The sequence below is a fragment of the Bos grunniens genome, chromosome 2 (assembly GCF_055505025.1).
Source record: "Bos grunniens cultivar Pamir isolate PY7600 chromosome 2, Bosgru_T2T1.0, whole genome shotgun sequence".
NCBI lineage: Eukaryota > Metazoa > Chordata > Mammalia > Artiodactyla > Bovidae > Bos > Bos grunniens.
This window is the reverse complement of record NC_141166.1, coordinates 21798690-21818063: the sequence shown is the minus strand read 5'-3', so window position 1 is coordinate 21818063 and position 19374 is coordinate 21798690. Positions and strand designations below refer to the sequence as shown.

At 47.7% G+C, this 19374-nt stretch overlaps 1 protein-coding gene and 1 pseudogene across 1 annotated transcript in view; both read right to left on the bottom strand.

The window, feature by feature from the left end:
- The window catches only part of IRS1 (insulin receptor substrate 1), a 64243-nt gene extending 59873 nt beyond the window's left edge, over positions 1-4370 (bottom strand). The window contains exon 1 of the mRNA XM_086338169.1: positions 150-4370. Within this exon, the coding sequence (XP_086194295.1) occupies positions 171-3884 (3714 nt within the window). The 5' untranslated portion in view covers positions 3885-4370 and the 3' untranslated portion in view covers positions 150-170. The remainder of the gene's footprint in view (positions 1-149) is intronic.
- An 8570-nt stretch (positions 4371-12940) lies between these two features.
- On the bottom strand, positions 12941-13473 carry LOC147377748 (large ribosomal subunit protein eL21 pseudogene; annotated as a pseudogene).
- Positions 13474-19374: the final 5901 nt, after the last annotated feature.

Sequence of the window (19374 nt, the reverse complement as noted above, 5' to 3'; positions counted from 1 at the left end):
CATGTCCCCTCCTGTGCCCAGACCTCTCCCTCCCAGGAGTGCACTCCCTACAGAAGCAGAGGGAGGAGAGAGAAGGGCCCTGGGGCACAGAATTCGAGCACCAGGTTAAAAGCAGTTTTGTCTTCTGACTTTGTCACCATGAAACGCACCTGCTGTGATGTCCAGTTGAGCTACTGGAGGTCCTCTGGCTGCTTCTGGAAAGTGATGCTGGCATAGGCGCTTAGATCCTCGCTGGAGCGGCTGGTGGGGCCGCTCTGACTACTGGCCAGAGGCTGATGAGGGGCCGGGAGTGGAGGAGGCTGCGGTTGAGGTGGGCACTCTTGAGGGCGCTGTTTGAAGTCCTTGACCAAATCCAGGTCTATGTAGTTAAGACCATTCTCCAAACCCCCAGCGGCCCCGCACACTTGGGCCAGCTCCTTGGGGGCTCCCCCGAGCTCCCCAGGCCTCAGCCACACGTTCTCGAAGGAAGCAGAGCTGTGGCGTTTGACATCCTCGGCGCTGCTGCTGCTGCCGCCACCGCTGCCCCCGACGGCAGCCCCAGCTCCGAAGGGCATCGTGTTGCCCACCCGGGTGGCACTGGGCGTAGAGGAGAAGGTCTCGGAGCTGTGCCGCCTCCTGCACCCTTGAGGGTCGGCACGGATCACTTTGGCACTCTGGTTGCGGTTGGGACTGAGGTTCACCCGCGTGAAGGCGCTCGGGCCCCCCAGGAGGGCCGAGCGGGCCGCCAGCTCCCCTGTTCCCGGAGGAGGCGCAGTGGAGGAAACAGAGGCTGTCGAAGATGAGGAGGGAGCGGCCGCGGTGGCCCCGGGCAAGCTGGCATCCTCCACAACGACGCCCGTCCGCATGTCGGCGTAGCTGATGGGCGCGACAGGTGAGGTGTCCACGTAGCTCTGCCGGGGACCACCCATCTGCATGGTCATGTAGTCGCCGCAGCTGCTGGGCACTGCCCTAGTCGGCCTGCACACGCTAGCAGCTCCAGGGGGCGCCGGGCCCACCCTGCCGGGCTGGACCCCCACGCTCTTCTGCCAGGTGGCCCTCCGGCCCGGCCCCAGGTCCATGTTCATATACTCTTCTGCGCCCGTATCCTCCTCTCTGGGAGCTGGCTGCAGCTGGGACGGACACCTGATGGAAGGCGAGCTGTGGGACGCCACCGGGCCCGATAAGTAGCCTGGCTGATCGCTCCCAAATTCAATATTCACATACTCCCCTGGGCTCTTGGGCTCCGGAGGGAGCAGCAAGGGGGGCGGTGGCTGCTGCTCTCGGGCCCGAGGTAAGGTGCTGGCCTTGGGATCCCCCAGAGACAGCCTCGTGGGCCGAGCCAGGCGGTTGTTGGTCTGGGCAGCTGTGTCCACCTTTCGAGGCAGATGGGCCTGCAGGACCTGATGATGGAGATGCGGGAGGCCGGGCTCCGGCCGAGCCCCACAGTATCCCCCGCCCAGGCTGTCGCTGCTGGTGGACGAAGAGGAATCTTCTGCGGCCGCAGTGTAGAGGAGTCGACCGGAACTTGAGGAAAGGCGGAGGTGCTGGTGGTGCCGGGGCTCCTCCAGCTCCCCAGGACGCTGGGTGTGCTTAAAGGACCTTGGCAATGAGTAGTAGGAGAGGACGGGCTTGTGCTGGGGGTCCTCGGGGCCATAATAGCAGTCGGAGGGGCTGCTGGTGTTGGAGTCCCCGACGGGCGACATGTTCATGTAGTCACCTGTACAAGACAAGAGTTTGCCACTACCGCTCTCCACCGGAAGTTTGGGGTGTGGCAGGGCGTGAGAGTGGTGGCCCCCTACCCCGTTTGTCCAAAGCTTGCCATAGCTGCTCCCAGAAGGGGCGGCACCGCTGCTGCTGCCACCGCTGCTGGGCCCACCTCCAATGTCAGGAGAGCAGCTGCCGCTTGGGGACATCATCATGTAGCCGTTGGGGTCCACTCTCTGGGGATGGCGTCTGATGGGGTTGATGATCTGCTGCGGGGCAGACACGCTCTTGGGGCTCATGGGCATGTAGTCCCCACTGCCTTTCCGGCTGCCGGGCACTGGGGCCACCCCTGGGGACATGGGCATGTAGCCATCATCAGTGTGAAGGCTGGAGGTGTCTGGGCGGTGGTGGCCCCCACGCCGCTCCAAGGGGTGCATTTCCAGACCCTCCTCTGGGTAGGAGTGGGTGGGCACGAAGGCGGAGTGCCGGTAGCTGGGTACTCGGCCTCCACTGCCACCTCCTGGTGGGTAAGCGGGCATCATTTCGGTATATTCCTCAATGGAAGCCACAGAGGACTGAGACGGGGTTTTCTGGTGGGAAATGGTAGGCGAGGTGCCCGCAGAGTGAGTCCGTTTTCGGAACCGATTATCCAGATCTGCCGCACCGGCTGCTTCTTCTCCTGGCAGGGCTGGGCTCGTGCCCAAGCCGGCGGCTGGCACGTAGCGGTGACCATTGCCACCCCGGGGCAAAATGTAGTGACCATTGGGGGCAGTGAGGGTGGAGGCCCCCTTGCCTCCCATGCAGATGTAGTTGCTTAGCTCCTCCTCACCCCGGGCGGGCGGGGTGTGGCCCAGGGAATCTGGGGTGACGCTGCGGAAGGAACTTCGGAAATCGCAGGGACTGGAGCCATACTCATCGGAGGAGATGAAGCCGCCATCACTGGGGGAACCAGACACAGAAGCACTAGACCGCCGCGGGAAGAGGCAGTCTGAGGTGGAGCCATGGCCACTCGTGCTGCTGGACGACAGACTGACGGGGCTGGTGGCGGAAGGCGAGCAGCGAGAAGAAGGCATGGGGATGGAGCGGCTGTGGTTGAGAGGCGGGTGCAGCCGGGAGCTGCCTCGATGGCGGTGGGCGTGGGTCCTGTTGGTGCTAGGACTCACAGGACTGCCGTCCACTGAGGCGGGGCGAGACATGGTGCCTTCGCCATCACTGGAGGCACGCACGCGGAAGGAGCCCTGCTTCCCGCCCACCAAGCTGGCCGGGGAGGTGGCTGTGATGCTCTCGGTGCGCGAGCGGCGGGTCAGCCCCACCTGGCTGGGTGGAGGGTTGTTGAGGTGGTGCCTCCGCAGGGGCACACTGATGGGGTTGGAGCAGTTGGAGGAGGACTGGCTCTTGCTTCTAGGGCGGAACTCATCGCTCATGGCCCGCATGGCCTCCAGGATTGTCTCGTGCATGTTCTGGGCCACCACGGAGTCGTCCACCTGCATCCAGAACTCCCCGGGGCCCGTCACTGCGGAACGGCCCACTTCGATGAAGAAGAAGTTCTCTGAGTGGCCGCAGCGCCTGATGTTCATCAGCTGCAGCACCACGGCCGCCGCCTCCGAGTTCAGCTTCACGAAGCTGATGGTCTTGCTGGTCAGGCAGAGGCGGTAGATGCCAATCAGGTTCTTTGTCTGACCCAGGCCCTTGGGTTTCAGGATCACCTGCCAGACCTCCTTGAAGGCGGGTCCTGGGGGCACGTCCCCGTAGCTCAAGTCCTCACCCGCCTCTCCGAGGCCGGAGCTGCCACTGCAGCTGCCCCCGCCGCCTCCCGCCCCAGGCGCCGCGGCCCCGTCGTGGTGGCCCTTGGCACGGTTGTGCAGCTGCAGGAGGGCCTGGTACCAGCTGTCCTGCTCGGCCTCGCTGTCTGCCGCGATGGCAAAGTGCTCGTCCCGGGTGTAGAGGGCCACCAGGTGCTTGTTCTTGGAGTCCGCCCGCTTGTTGATGTTGAAGCAGCTCTCCAGGGGGATAGAGCGTTTGGGGGCGCTCGACTTGTGCCGCCACTTCTTCTCGTTCTCGTAGTACTCGAGGCGCGCCGGGCCCCCAGCCTCGCTGGCCGCCCGCAGCACGAAGAATCGTTTGTGCATGCTCTTGGGTTTGCGCAGGTAGCCCACCTTGCGCACGTCCGAGAAGCCGTCAGTCTCCGGAGGGCTCGCCATGCTGCCGCTGCCGCCGAGCAGAGGGAGGCGCCGAAAAACAACCGGGTGGGGGGCGGAGGCTCCTAGCCGCGGCCCCGCACATGCAAACAGGGCTGGAGGAGGCAGAAACCCCGACTCCGAAATCCACACCGCCCTCTGCGCCGGGGAGGGGCGGTCGAGGGAGGACGCAGCAGCTGCGCCAAGGAGATAGCCCCGACCCGAGTTTACTGGCGTTTCATGCCCTGGGGGGGAGGCAACGCGTCCGGCGCGAGTGCAGCCCGGATCCCTCGAGAGCCAAGTCTCTTCTCAGCCGCCGCGGTCGGGAAGAAGCTAAGATGCATCTCTCACCGCCGGGGCCAGAGTCCGGCGCTGGCAGGCGGCGGCCCGGGCGGGCGGGCGGGGTGTGTGTGTGTGTGTGGCGGGGCGGGGGGGGTGGGGGGGGGGGGTCCTAGCCTGGCCCCTCCAGGCGCGCGCGCGCGCCTTCCCTCCGGAGTTCCTCTCTGGAAGTAGCGATTCCCGAGGCAAATTAAATATCCTTGGGCAGGGGGAGGCGAGCTGCCAAGTCCCAACGTTGCACGGGGTTCTCCCTCCTCCTCCTCCTTCGCCTCTTCCTCCGCCTCCTCCCACCTCCCGACCGTCCCCGCCGCCACCAGCCGCCCAAATACCAGCTCAATCGCGGAGACCGCGGCGCTGCGGCTGTTGCTGTTGCTGCCGCAGCCCGCGGACGCGTCCTCTGCAGCCCCCGATCGGGCCCATGTCGGCGGGCGGAGAAAGTGGCTTTTCCACGCGAAACACGACTAGGCAGCCTGGGGAGCTGGGGGCGCGCCGAAGGGACAGGCTCATCCCTGCCCCTCGCTCCAGTGGGCCGGGGAAGAGGGGAGGGGACGAGGGCGGGAGGCGAAGGCGGGGAGGGGGGGGGTGTCGGGGGTGCGAGCGGGAGGCTGGGGAAGGAGTCGGAGGAAGACGCCTCTTCCCCGGGAGGCGCTGCCGCTACTTCTCCCCTCCTCCCTCCTCCTCCTCCGAGAGTTGCCGAGAGCCCCAACCAAAACAAGCGGCGGCGTCTGGCTCTGCGCGCCGACCGCGCCGCCGTCTCACTCGGGAGGAGAAAAAAACACGTGACGGAGCCTCTGCGCTCCGCAGCCCGGCCGCCGCCGCCGCCGCCGCCGGGAGGCTCCCGCCCGGGTCTCTACATTCCCGGCCGAGCCCGCCCCGCGCCCGCCCCTCTCCGCCCCCCGGCCTTGCCGCAGAGGCGCCCGCGCCCGGCCTCGGCACCGCGCTCGGGCAGCGCCCCTACGCGGCCGGCAGCCCGGGCTCAGAGCCGGCCTCCTCGCGCGCCACCCAGGGCGCCCCCCGGCCCGCAGGAATCCCCGCCGCGGGAGCGGGCGGGGGTGTTTGGGTGTCTCCCCGAAAGCACGAGGGGAGTCTGGGAAAACGGGGGAGGGGGGCGAACCCGGGAAGACGCAGGAGTGAGGGTGGGGGGCGACGGGGGGGCACTGCGGCTACTGGGCCCTGCGTGGGAGGGCCCGGGGAGGAGGGGACTCGAGAGCTGGGCTGGATCTTACCTAACAGGTAAGAGCAGCCCCTCAGGAGAGAGTGTTTCTAGTCAACGCTTTTTTTTTTTTTTTTCTTCCCTCCCTGGAAATCTAAAAGCTGGATTTCAGTTTCAGTGTGATAGGCCATGGTGATATCTGTATTTTCGTGAGGTTTTACTAAAAGACTTCCGGGCCAGCCTTTCACCTTGGAATCCCCGAATTTGCTGCAGTGAAGTACCACGAAAGAATAGAGGGACGCCCAAGGGCAGCGACTGGGGGAGGGAAGGAGGAGGTTATGGTCACTCCCAAACAAGAAGAGTTCGGGGGAAATGTCGTGTGTCCGGAATGGTGGGGTTAGCTGCTGATCCATTAGGGAGAGAATGTAAATATCACAGCTTCTCCCCACCCCATCCCACTCCCGTCTCATCCTAGCGGGCAGTCGGGGAGTCACACCTTGGGGGTGAAGGCTTGGGGAGAAAATGAGACGCCCCTTATCACATTCCGAAATCTATTTGTGATTAAAAAAAAAAAAGTTAGGGACCTACAGAGGGTTCGTAAGGTCAAAACCCTACTGGGTAAACATTGGCCGAAGTGTCTGTTTCACACACAGCTTCCACACCCATCGAACCACCCCATAAAATTTTTACCCTTGACTACAAGGATAATCGTGAGAAAACAAGGACGGTGCCAGCTGAGCTGTACAGGAAAATGGGTGTTTCGTGGGTAGCAGAGGTCAACAGCTTAGGTCTACTTGCGGAGACTGTTAGGCTGTTAGCTTGCGGTATCAATCACCACAAGCAAACGCTCCCCAAAGTTTTGTTTGTTAAGGTGATCTACAGATCATTAAGGACCCTTTAAAAAATGACTCCTCATCTGTTTGACGTTATCTTATTTTACCACCCCAGTCCTGGCCCGTTTGGGGGTCTCCACCACCCCCTCGGCGCAGGAGACACTCCCTAGTAGCCAGCACTCAAGCACTACCCGAGGCTCGCGGCAGTGCAGGCGCTGGGCATGCGCTGGGCAGGACCCGCTGGGCTGCGGAGAAGCCAGCCTGGGCCTAATACCGGGCTGAGGGGCGGGGAGAATTTCTTAGGATAGCCTGCTGATTGGTGGGGCTGCCTGTCTTTCAAACCTTGCACTGCAGGAGGGGAGGTGGGGAGAGAGGGTGAGGGTACCAAGGTAGGTTGCAAAGCGTAGTAAAAAAAAGGAAGAAAGAAAAAGAACCAAAGGCGCCATTCAGCAGCGTGTGATACATGAACTGGGGTAGCCGGTAACTGCAGAGGAGCTACACCCCACCAAAGCCTGGGAGCTTTTCATTTCTTCCCTCACCTTCTTATTCCCTGCCATCATGCAGCCTCATCTGAGCCTCGTTCATCTGTAATTTGTGTACAAGCTGTTGAATTGAAAGCCCGCCCTTCTCTCCCTCTGACAGCTTGGTGATGTGGGCACACGTGCCCACAACAGCAAAGCTATAAATAGCAGATGTAATCCGGTAACTAGGCGGCAAAGACAGTGACCGGGATTCTGGGGGAATAGCGTGTTTTATGGGGAGTAGAAGAGGAGAATGCGAATAGGAAAGTCTGAAGTTAGTAGTAAAGTAATTGTGGGGTTTTACCCTTGGAGAGGGGAAAAAAGGTAAAAGTGTTGTTTACTAGTAACAATGTAAGCTAAGGCCAAAGGGCTTTTTACAGGTTTGATGTTTAGCGCAGGGTGGGGGTGGAGAATATTTCACATTTTGTGGGAAAAATAATCCAAACCCATTTACTTTAGAAATGATGCCTCCGTTCAAAAATAAAGCTAAATGAAGGTAGTATACCTCTATGGGAAACAAAATACTCTTTTCTAGGAAAAAGAGGGATCTGAAAGATCAACTTAATTTGCAAATATTTTAGAAAAATCTTCACAGAAAGGTTAGAATTTTGATCATACAAAAATGTTATTTTTTATTATAAAAGCTTTTTAAAAAAAACTCTGTGGGAAAGGATCTCTACTTTAAAAGCACAACTTCAGTGGCTAATATATTCATTAGAAATCATGAAATAAGTCAGATTGTTGACTTTTTTTTTCCAAATCAATGGATTTCCCATCATAGATAATCACTGATGGTAAGATGTTCTTGTCCTTTCTTCCTACTTGCTGATGTTTTACTACCAATGTTAAAGGTGTTTAATAGTTAATTAAAATTATACTATAGTAATTTATATTTCTTTACTTTTTTCTTTTATTAATGGGTTGAGCTAACTCTGGAAATGCATATATGATTTAGATACAGAATAAAAAGGATGCTTTTGTGGAAACTAACTGAAGTAATTTTGAGCAGGTACAAGTATTATCCTGCCAGCCTATGCTAAATTAGTCTTTTTGTGTACTATAATGAGATATACTGTATGAAAAATTGACTCCCAACTGAAAATTCTCAGAAACCAAAACAGCATCCTTATCAAATACTAATCTATTGCTCAATGCTGCCATCTATAGGACATTTAGAGATGACTTGCATAACAGGCTAAACTGTGACAGTTACTAGTCTCTTAGTCATGTCTGAGAGACACGCAACCCCATGGACTCTAGCCGGCCAGGCTCCTCCAACTATGGAATTTCCCAAGCAACATACGGGAGTGGGTTTCCACTTCCTCCTCCAGCGGATCTTCCTAACCCAGGGATCAAGCCTAGGACATACAGAAGTATAAGTTACTGGCAAAAATAACCAAAATGAGAATTGAGTTGGCTGAAGGCTCAACTAACCATTTGAAAATTTTAAAGTATTTCTTATATCAAAGTGATGCTTTATTTCAGTGAAATAGATTGCAACTGGAAGAGCTGTTTAAATATTACCAATTCTAGAATTAGTTTGGACAATTTAGAATGATGCTTGGAGGAAAATAAAATTGTGTAGTTTTTCTAACTTCAGTGGTTTTTTTTTTTTTTTTTAAGATTGCTCTCAGTAGTAAGCAATATTTGAGTGCCTACTCTGCAAGACAGTATGAAAAGTATAAAAAGAAGCAGCTTTTTACAGTTTTGGTGGGCTAATAAGAGATACAAAATAATTGATAACCAAAGTGTGTGTGTGTGTGTGTGTGTGTACGTGCGTGTGTGCATGTGCATGCTAAGTCACTTCAGTCGTGTCTGACTCTTTGGGACCTATGGACTGTAACCCACCAGGGTCCTCTGTCCATGGGATTCTCCAGGCAAGAATACTAGAATGGGTTGCCATGTCATCCTTCAAGGGAACTTCCCAACCGAGGGACCAAACCGTCATCTCTTATATCTCCTGCACTGGCAGGCAGGTTATTTACCACTAGCATTAAATGTCAAATAAGTGATATTTACTTAGAGCAGATGGAGATTATGCTAGGTAAAATAACTAAAGAAATATTTTAGAGGAAAGAAGCCTTAAGCTTAAACCTGAAGGGTGGATATAATTCATAAGTGATTGGCAATTCCCGGCCCCATCCCACCCCCACATTCAGGCATTTCGGAGCACTTCCTTGGGTTAGGCCTTAGGCTGGCCACAGAAGATTTAAATACCCTGAGGGGATCCTGCCCACAAGAAGCTTACAGTGAAGAGAGACAAACGAATACAGTTCAGGGTACTGGGGTCTCAGGCCTCTGTGATCTACAGAAAACGGTGATCTCAGGTGAGATTCCATAAAAACCAACTTCCTTCTGATTTTAAAAGTCATAAGTCACAGAGTCAACTTGGGACCCTTCAGTTGTCTCTCTCCTTAATAATCTTATTTTCTCTTGTAATTAAAATCTTTCATCCTTTTAGATTAAAAATGTGAAACAGTGAAATCAAAATAGTGAGCTAAAAATCACATTTAGCTGGAAAATTTGCAAGATCAACACATCTCAAACCTGAGGATCTTATTAAAATGCAGATTCTGATTTAGAAGGTGTAGGGCAGGCTGAAGTCTGCATTTTTTACATACTCCTAGTGATGCTGATTCTGCTAGGGGGTAGATGCGGGCAGTACACTTTCAGTAGTGAAGTTCTAAGTGATTGATGGTTCATTTAAAGGCACGGTAATATGAGGCTGTGAAAGTCAAGCAAGATACTTACATTTTAGGATTGTATGCATACCAAGAACAACGGCAATAAAAAAATCAACTTAACTAGGACAATACAACATGGAGGTTTCTCTCTTTTCTATCTCAAGTATCAAATCTTTCTGACAAATGTGAAGAGTTAATTCTCTCTCAAACATTTGTGTTAGTGTTTTCCAAAGTGTGATGATAAATGCACTGTGAGTGCTCAGTCGGGTCCCCAGCTCTTTGTGAGACTGGACTGTAGCCCACAGGCTCGCCTGTCCATGGGATTTTTCAGGCAAGAATACTGGAGTGGGTTGCCATTTACTTTTCCAGGGGAACTTGCCCACTCAGAGATTGAACCCTAGTCTCCTGCACTGCAGACACATTCTTTACCCCTGAGCCATCGGGGAAGCCCCAGAGAATGTTACTTACAGTAAAATTTGAGAATCACTGGTTTAGGCACACAGGAAAATTAATTAAATACTTTGGGAACAGGATTTCAGAAAGACACTAATACTTTCAAAAGACAATTTCAAGACATTTTTTGGTTTTGATATAAATTAAGCCAGAGATAAGGGGCTTTGCTCAGTGGTAGAGAATTCGCCTGCCAACACAGGAGACAAGGGTTCGATCCCTGCATCAGGAAGCTCCCCTGGAGAAGGAAATGGTAACCCACTCCAGTATTCTTGCCTGAAAACTCCCATGAACAGAGAAGATTGGTGGGGTCACCAAGTCAGACACGACTGAGCACCCAAGCATGCAAGCCAGAAATAAATAGATGAGGTTGAAGGAAAGGGAGGGGGTAAAAACTTTATGCTGTTGTTTAATTTTTCCATTTCACAAATTTTACCAATAGGTGATTTTTTTAGGTTAGCCCTTAATAACTGACACTTATCCAAAAGACTTGCTTTTGCTTTTTAAAAATTGTCTTGATTGCTTTAATGTGTTTTCATTTTCCTTTGCATTCTTTGGTGAGGATTGAGGTTTGGCAATTTGTCGTCTTAGATAATGCCATCAAATCTGTTGATAAGTTAGTTAATCTAAAGAAAGAAGCCTCAGCTGTTTCTTGTATTTAAATAGACATATGTTTTATGCAGAAAAGCACATGCCTAGAAGGGTTTGTAAACTTTATAACACTTCTTGTTGATTTTGCCTTATCTTTCATCTTAAAGTTGTTGTGATTCTTTTGTTTGTTTTTTGGTACAATGCACTCAGTACAAAATGTGATAACTAAAAAATCTCTTCAAAATAATATTTGTTTCTTAACAGAAATTGAAGTAATGATGAATTTTCAATGCCTCTGTTAGGTGGCTCAGGTAAAGAACCCACCTGCCCGTGCAGGAGACAGAAGAGACATGGGGTTTGATCCTTGGATCGGGAAGATCTCCTGGAGGAGGGCCTGGCAACCCACTCCAGTATTCGTGCCTGAAGAATCCCATGAACAGAGGAGCCTGGTGGGCTACAGTTCACAGGGTCGCAAAGAGTCAGACACGACTGAAGTGACTTAACATCCACGTACCCAGGGCTCTAGAGGTAAAAACTAATAGGTTTTACTAACAAAGAATTGCTGGATCCACATGACCCTCACTTTTCTCACACTCTCTCCTTAAATGCAAGATTAAAAACCATCTTTTTTTCTTCTCTCTCTCTTTTTTAAAAATAGTTCCTCAAACTTCAGACTGGGGCTCATGACTTCAGGTCCTTCATTTTAAAAACCAAAAACCAGCTGATTAGAAGTTTAGACATATTTGCTATGTGTGGATTAGGAAGATAGGAGTTAATCTGAACTCAAGATGTTTGTAATTACAGAGCTACCAGCGGTGTTGCAGGGTGTGACTCTTCAGATGGGCAGAGGACCACCCACATCAGAATCATCTGGGTGCTTGTTAAACTCAAAGCTTACATATTCCCTAATACCCCCCACTAGCCCTCTCCCCACAGGGTCCCAAAGTTGGATGTTCTGTAGATCCATGTGCACTTCCCCATTTCCTACCCCTGCTGCTGCTGCTGCTGCTAAGTTGTTTTGGTCGTGTCCGACTCTGTGCGACCCCATAGACAGCAGCCCATCAAGCTCTGCCATCCCTGGGATTCTCCAGGCAAGAACACTGGAGTGGGTTGCCATTTCCTTCTCCAATGCATGAAAGTGAAAAGTGAAAGTGAAGTCTCGCTCAGTCACGTCCGACTGGTAGTGACCCCATGGACTTCAGCCTACCAGACTCCTCCATCCATGGGATTTTCTAGGCAAGAGTACTGGAGTTGCTTGCCATTGCCTTCTCTATTCCCACCCCTACTCCCAGGAATTTTATGTGTGCTGAGATTTGAACACTACTCATTAGCCTGCATCTACACTGTAGGATATTATGAAACTCCTATGGATTGAACTCCAGTAATTGCTACATTCTGTCAATAGTTTTATTCAGAAATACTCTACCGTATTTCTTTAAAACTTTTGACCATGACCTAGAGCAAAAAAAAGAAAAAAGGACTTCCCTTGTAGTTCATCTGGTAAAGAATCCGCCTGCAATGTGGGAGACCTGGGTTTGATCCCTAGGTTGGGAAGATCCCCTGGAGAAGGGAAAGGCTACCCACTCCAGTATTCTGGCCTGGAGAATTCCATGGACAGTGTAGTCTGTGGGGTCACAAAGAGTCGAATACGGCTGAGCGACTTTCACTTTCATTTTTCACTTTACAACAAAAATACATTTACAAACCTTGTACCTCAAGCCCTGTCCACAGGTACACTTAACCAAAATAAACTTATTCTTACTCTTTGTAATGCACTCAGATCATTCTACTTTCTTTCTGTCCCCCTCTTTTGTTCCCATGGCTCTTTTTTTCCCAAAGCTTGCTGCTGCTGCTGCTGCAGCTAAGTTGCTTCAGTCGTGTCTGACTCTGTGCAACCCATAGACGGCAGCCCACCAGGCTCCCCCATCCCTGGGATTCTCCAGGCAAGAACACTGGAGTGGGGTTCCATTGCCTTCTCCGCCAAAGCTTGCTAAGATCTAGTAAATTAATTTCCAAGCACATTCAGGTGTCATGACTAACAGTGTGAAAAGTTTGTTTGCCTTCTTGTGTCTTTAATGTAAACTTCTAGACATTTCTTAAAATTTTGAGAGAGGGGAGAGGAGAAGAGAGGGATAGAGAAATTTATAGGAAAGATTTCCAAGATAGTATGTCCTTATTTTTACCAATCCTTTAAAAAAATATTTTCAGATGAAAGTTTACTTCTAGAAATCTACTTCTAGATTTATTAAACTTTACTGATTTAAAATTTTTCCAATAACAAATAACAGTTTTCCTCTTTATCTTGAATTACTTTTTTATATAAACACTATCTGGCAATTTATTAACAACAGAGCATACCAAACAACAAACTGTTTTATATCTTTCAGAAAGAAAAAAAAAAGACTAAATTTGAGAAGACGGCACCCACTGAATTTGGACACAATTACAATGTGGTTTAAGTATTTCCTTGGGGAGGGGACACGACGCCTCTACTCAATTAAGAGAAACATTTGTACATTTGTACAGTCTTTATTTTTACACCCATCATGCCGTGAATTTATAGAGAATGGGCTCCAACAGGTCAACTGTTAGAACTGTTTTTAACTCCTTAACATTGATCCTCACAAAGTACACTTCTCTGGGTGGAGGAAACTGTTGTTTCAGCTGAACCCAAGCCCCTTTCTCTTTGGTTTCCTTCTTGTACTGATCATTTTCCTTCACACATTTCAGGAAACTGTCTCGGCTCTTGGAGTGCTTAATCTGCTTGATACACGCATTAATTCTCTTGACCAGAATCTTGCCTTTAACTTGTTTGTTTACAGTGATGCCAACAGCATGCTGGGTAATGTAGACTCTCCCAGTTTTGCCATGATAACATTTCTGGAGCATTCCTTTTTGAACATTACCCAGTCTCTTGGTGTCTACAGTATCATCCTTCTTGTAGATTTGCATGTATGTAGCCAGAGGAACAATTCCAAGTTCTCCAAAAAGCCTAGAGAACATGTGGAGGGTGCCCCTCCTCTCTCCCTTTGTGCTGGTCATTTTGGTGAATTGCTGGAAGAAGATGGTTCCAGCCAAGAGGTTGAATTACTTTTAAAGATTAATGGAAAATAATTTAGCACATTCAAACGACAAATATCAATATCAGCACTTCATGTTAAACTGGAAAAATAAGAAACAAAATCTTATGTAAAATAAATCAATACCCAACAATAAAATTATGCAAAACTGAAATGATTATATCATTGGTAAAAGTGAAAGTCACCCAGTTGTGTCCAACTCTGTGATCCCACAGACTACGCAGTACATGGAATTCTCCAGGCCAGAATACTGGAGTGGGTAGCCATTTCCTTCTCCCACGGATCTTTCCAACCCAGGGATCAAACCCAGGTCTCCTGCATTGCAGGCAGATTCTTTACCAGTTAAGCCACAAGGGAAGCCCTGTATATCACTGGTGGACACACAATTTACCAAAAAGTAAAAACCATAACTCTTGAATATTTAGAGAATTACTAAATATACTTAAACACATGTATCTGTGAATTGGAAGACTTTACTATTGTTTCAATTCTGCAATTTTCTCATCATGATATAAAAGTAAAAAAATCAAGAAAATCCATGTATAATTTGTTTTGGCTCAACTGAGAATGGCAGTTGAGCCATCTCACCTTTGCTCAGTGATGATCTGCCCACTTCCGTCAGAGATCTTGCTTGTTCAGTTCAGGTCAGTCACTCAGTTGTGTCAGACTCTGCAACACCATGGACTGAAGCACACCAGGCCTCCCTGTCCATCACCAACTCCCAGAGCTTACTCAAACTCATGCCCATTGAGTCGGTGATGCCATCCAACCATCTCATCCTCTGTTGTCCCCTTCTCCTCCTGCCTTCAAACTTTCCCAGCATCAGAGTCTTTTCGAATGAGTCAGCTCTTCGCATCAGGTGCCCAAAGTATTGGAGTTTCAGCTTCAACAGCAGTTCTTCCAATGAATATTCAGGACTGATCTCCTTTAGGATGGACTGGTTGGATCACCTTGCAGTCCAAGGGACTCTCAGGAGTCTTCTCCAACACCACAGTTCAAAAGCATCAATTCTTTGGTGCTCAGCTTTCTTCACAGTCCAACTCTCACATCCATACATGACTACTGGAAAAACCATACCTTCGACCAGATGGACCTTAGTTGGCAAAGTAATGTCTCTGCTTTTTAATATGCTATCTAGGTAGGTCATAACTTTTCTTCCAAGGAGCAAGCATCTTTTAATTTCATGGCTGCAATCACCATCTGCAGTGATTTTGGAGCCCCCCAAAAATAAAGTCAGCCACTGTTTCCACTGTTTGTCCATCTATTTCCCATGAAGTGATGGGACAAGATGCCATGATCTTCGTTTTCTAAATGTTGAGCTTTAAGCCAACCTTTTCACTCTCCTCTTTCATTTTCATCAAGAGGCTCTTTAGTTCTTCTTCACTTTCTGCCCTAAGGGTGGTGTCATCTGCATATCTGAGGTTGTTGATATTTCTCCCTACAATCTTGATTCCAGCTTGTGCTTCATCCAGCCCAGCATTTCTCATGATGTACTCACATTTAAGTTAAATAAGCACAGTGACAATATCACCATGCAATCTTGCTTGTGCATATGTACATTTGCACAGATTGCAATGCTTCCCACCAAAATTGCTTATTCTCTTTCAGTTTGGCCAAGGTTAATTGTGGTTTATTTGTTGGCAATAAAACTGACAAAAATCTTTTCTTTCTCCCTAACAGCCTTTTCAATTTCTCTTTTCCCTAATTCCCTTCCTATCACGTTTCAACTGACTGTAAAATGAAGCGCCAGCAGGTGGTTCAGGACCACGGAGAGCGTGAGGAAGAGGCACTACCAACATATTCTAGTCATACAGGTGGGGGAAAAGATGTTCCTAAAATAGTTGCTGGACAACTTTCACTTAAAGGACATTATTGTGATGAAGAAAAGTAGAATTTTGATTCTCTGATATTTGGGAGAAGGTATTTTTCTGGACATCATGTCAGTGTTTTCTAAACTTCTTCATCGAATTCTATGTAACGAAAGACAAGAAGACACCAAAAGTCGGCAGAGCCAGAAACTGCCAGTGCACAACCTCTTTTGAAGTTTCATGTTTATGATGTGTGGCCTTTTATGTAAATTTTCACATTTTTTAACAGTTATGAGCCTCACCCGTCTACCGTAGAAGAGAATGAAATCATTCAGAGATACATGAAGCTGAGGATGGATAATTAGAGGAGTGTGTGAAGGCTCCAGTCTTATGTTTCTAGACCTGCCCTGGGAACTTGCAGCTTGTCCTTCAGTTCTGTGAACTACCAGAATCCTTTCAGTGGTTTTCCTCTTCTCTCCTTTTAGTTTCCATAAGCTAGATTCATTTGAGTTTTGTTACTTGCAACTGTGTCCTACTACTGCAGATATGTAGGATGAGATGGATAAATGAGAAGAAAAGTAATTCTAGGCTAGAAGCAAAACAAGTTTATAGCAAGGAAGAAGGACTGTAACTTGGGATTTTCTGGGACAGTGAGAAAATGAGCTTAAGAAAATTGAAGTGGTTTATAAGGAATGTATTTAAATAACTTCTCTGTACTAGAACTGAGTAAGAGTATATTAATCTTTAAGCTCTTCAGAAGGCAGTTAAACAAGAGCTATACAAATTTTGAATGCATATGCCATTTGATCCAGCAATTCCACTTTCAGAAGTGAATTCTGTGGAAATAATCATTCATAGATATTCACTGAAATTTGTCTTGTGACTGAAAATAACATACATGTCCATCAATAGTGAAATTATTAAATAAGTTATTCCATATTTACATGTTGAAATACTGCATAGCCATTAAAGATAATTTAGGAAACTTATTTGTATCACTGTGAAACAATTCTCACAGGAAAAAAAAGTCAGGGTACAAAACTGTAATATAAATGCTCTCATTTGCATTTTTTAAAAATCACAGGTATATTTTTCTACATAGACAAACTCTAGAAAGGCAAACAAATCTTAACAATGGTTTTCTCTGGGAAAGGGACTCTGTTTTCCCATATTCTCTTATAGTGCTTGTTTGATTTTTCAACTACATTCTTGTATTACTACTGGAATTAAACCATGATATTTAATATAGCAAGTGCAGAACAAGGAAAACTTTAATAACACGTAATGGTTATCATTTGCTTAGGAATTTCTATATAACCATTGATTTAAGCCCTTTAATATGTTTTCTCATTCAGTCCTCCCAGCAACCCTGTAAGAAAAATGTGTTTCTCAAATTGCACTTGACGTTGCTGCAAATAAGGCTCAAAGAATCTTAATTCAAAGTGCCATAATTCCAAACCCTGGCTCCAGACCTTTTATCTTTAACCATTCCACCCCTGTGCCTCCATGAGTTGCTCCTGACTTTCTTGTAATACACCCAAGGACAGATTTCTGTGGATAAAAAACTAAACTTCCTTGTAGATAGTCTATCAATGACATCCAGTAAGGATTTCTTCATAATGACTAATAAAGTAGAATAAGCTTACCCTTCTGTACCAGGTACTTAGATTTGGGGTAGAGGTTTTCTTAAACTGAGAGTTAAGGTAAATACCACTTTGTAAATTTCACTAGAGAGCAATGAATAATAATAGTTTATCCAGCAGTTGGAGCCATTAAATTGTTTAATCTGGGTATTGACAAAGTTGGACTTTGTAGTTAGATCACTCTTGTAGTTTTGGAGGATGGACTTAGAAGAGAAAAGGTTGGAGGAAGAAAGGTAATCAACATGGAAATTTATTAGGCATCTACACAGCATTCACTTTCTTCATCTCCTGCCAAGAGCACCCTGATCCTCTGTGGATTAATTCATAGAAGGCAATTAATTTAAGCCTTCCTTAGAACTGAATTGTCTTGTTCAATTGGCTCTGCCATTTACCATCATTGTAAATGTTGGTAATTATCTAACCTGCCTCATGTCTCAAGTATTAAAAACATGGGAATAATAATGGTTATCTCACTGGGCCATTGTGAGATTTTAAACAGATAGTTCCTATATTATCAATGCTTTATAAATATTAGTCACCATCATTATTGTTGTCTTAGCCATGTATGTTGAATGAGATTACTCCCACCCGTCATCTCTCTCATCTTTAATCCCTCATCCTTTGCAGATCAGAGCCTACCATATAGTGGTGAGAATCATAGAAATTTTATCCTTCAAGAAGGAGTAAGTGTTTGCTAGGTTGACTCTCACCTTAACTTACTTTATTTTTCTTAAGTATCACAAGTTACATACGTTAAATATGCATGCATGTGTGCTTCAGTCGTGTCTGACTGTTTGTGACACTATGGACCATAGTCCACCAGGCTCCTCTGTCCATGAGATTCTCCAGGCAAGAATACTGAGGATCTCCAGGGGATCTTCCCAACCCAGGGATCGAACCCACATCTCTTACATCTCCTGCACTGGCAGGTGGGTTCTTTACCACTAGCCACCACCTGGGAAGATACAAGTTAAATATATCTCCAGACAAATATGTGTTGAATAAAGATGGCTTAAGGGAGCATTCCAGGCATGGAGAACTATTTGAACAATGGTGGGAAAGCCATGAAGAAAAGCAGGTGTTCTGTGTGGACTGGAAGAAAAGGAATATACTGCCTGACTATAAATGAGATCATGCATGTAAGGGATTAATCATCACATAATCATCACAGTTCCATTATAAGAAGCAGGGACTTATAAACTCTTCGAGGGGAAGAGGGTCCTCTTCATTTGAGAATCACTCATAGCAAGCACTCAGTACCCATTGTAGAACTGAGTGCTTTTACATTAACTCGAGGGCCCACACAGCTGACTTTGAAGGCAGATCAAAGAGTTTGGAATTACTTGGCAAATAATAAGGAGTACTTATGATAAACAAGGGAAGTAACATGAGCAGATCTGAAAACAGAATAAAATGGAAATCTTGGGCAAGGTAGGTTAGGTAGAAACCTGTTTCAAAAGATCAAATGAGATAATGAAGGTCTGGGTTAGAAATGAGGAGGAAGGAACATATGTGGGGAAAAAAAAAAGAAAAAGAAACAACTCAAGAGGTGGGGATACTGAACTTTGAAAACAGCCAGCTGTTTGGAACAATTTTAAGAGAGAAGTCAAAGATGACTGGGATTTTGGTCCTTAGCAGTTGGGAGGATGGTGGGACCTCTGACTACTTTTTACACTTTTCTTTTTTTTAAGAAATGGAAGACTATATTATGCACAGAAAAAGTAGTAGCTGGAAGTCAGCATGTTTGTGCCAGTTCCCAATCCCTCAAGCCCACAAGGATGACTTAGTTGGCTGATACAAACTTTGCATAGAATATAGAGAGGAGTCCAGGGCTACAGGCCTCACAAGCGGCAAACAAGCCACCCTCCATCCTTGCCGTTCTCCAGGGAGTGGGCAGATACCGGCAGTCACTCTGTGTGCTCCTTGATCTATTTGACTGCTCATATGACTAGCTACAGAAACTGCCCAACGTCAGAAGACAGATCTGTGTACCAGCTGGACACTAAGAAACAATTTTCAGAGACTGCTTTGGGCCCCCGGAGGATGCCCCTCCCAATGCCATTTTTTTCAAGTATACTCATTGGATCAGTTTTAAGGAAAACTGGCTTGAAGTTCTTTTCTTTTTTTGCTCAAACTCTAACCTAATTAATTTTTCTTCTCTTAATCCTTATTCATTATTAATTAGAATTGTTGGTAAGTAACATTGGTTTTTGTCATGAAATTTCTGTTCAGTAATTATATAAGCTAATTTCTGCAATAAGCATGGTGAAGATTATTTTTATAACTCAAAATAATGGTGTGTTATGAGCAATTTCCTAGAATCTGCTTTTGGAATCCTTCTTTGCATCTAGTTTGGAGATTCTTTTCCAAAATAAGGATCAGAACATCAGATAATACAGTTACTAAACATTT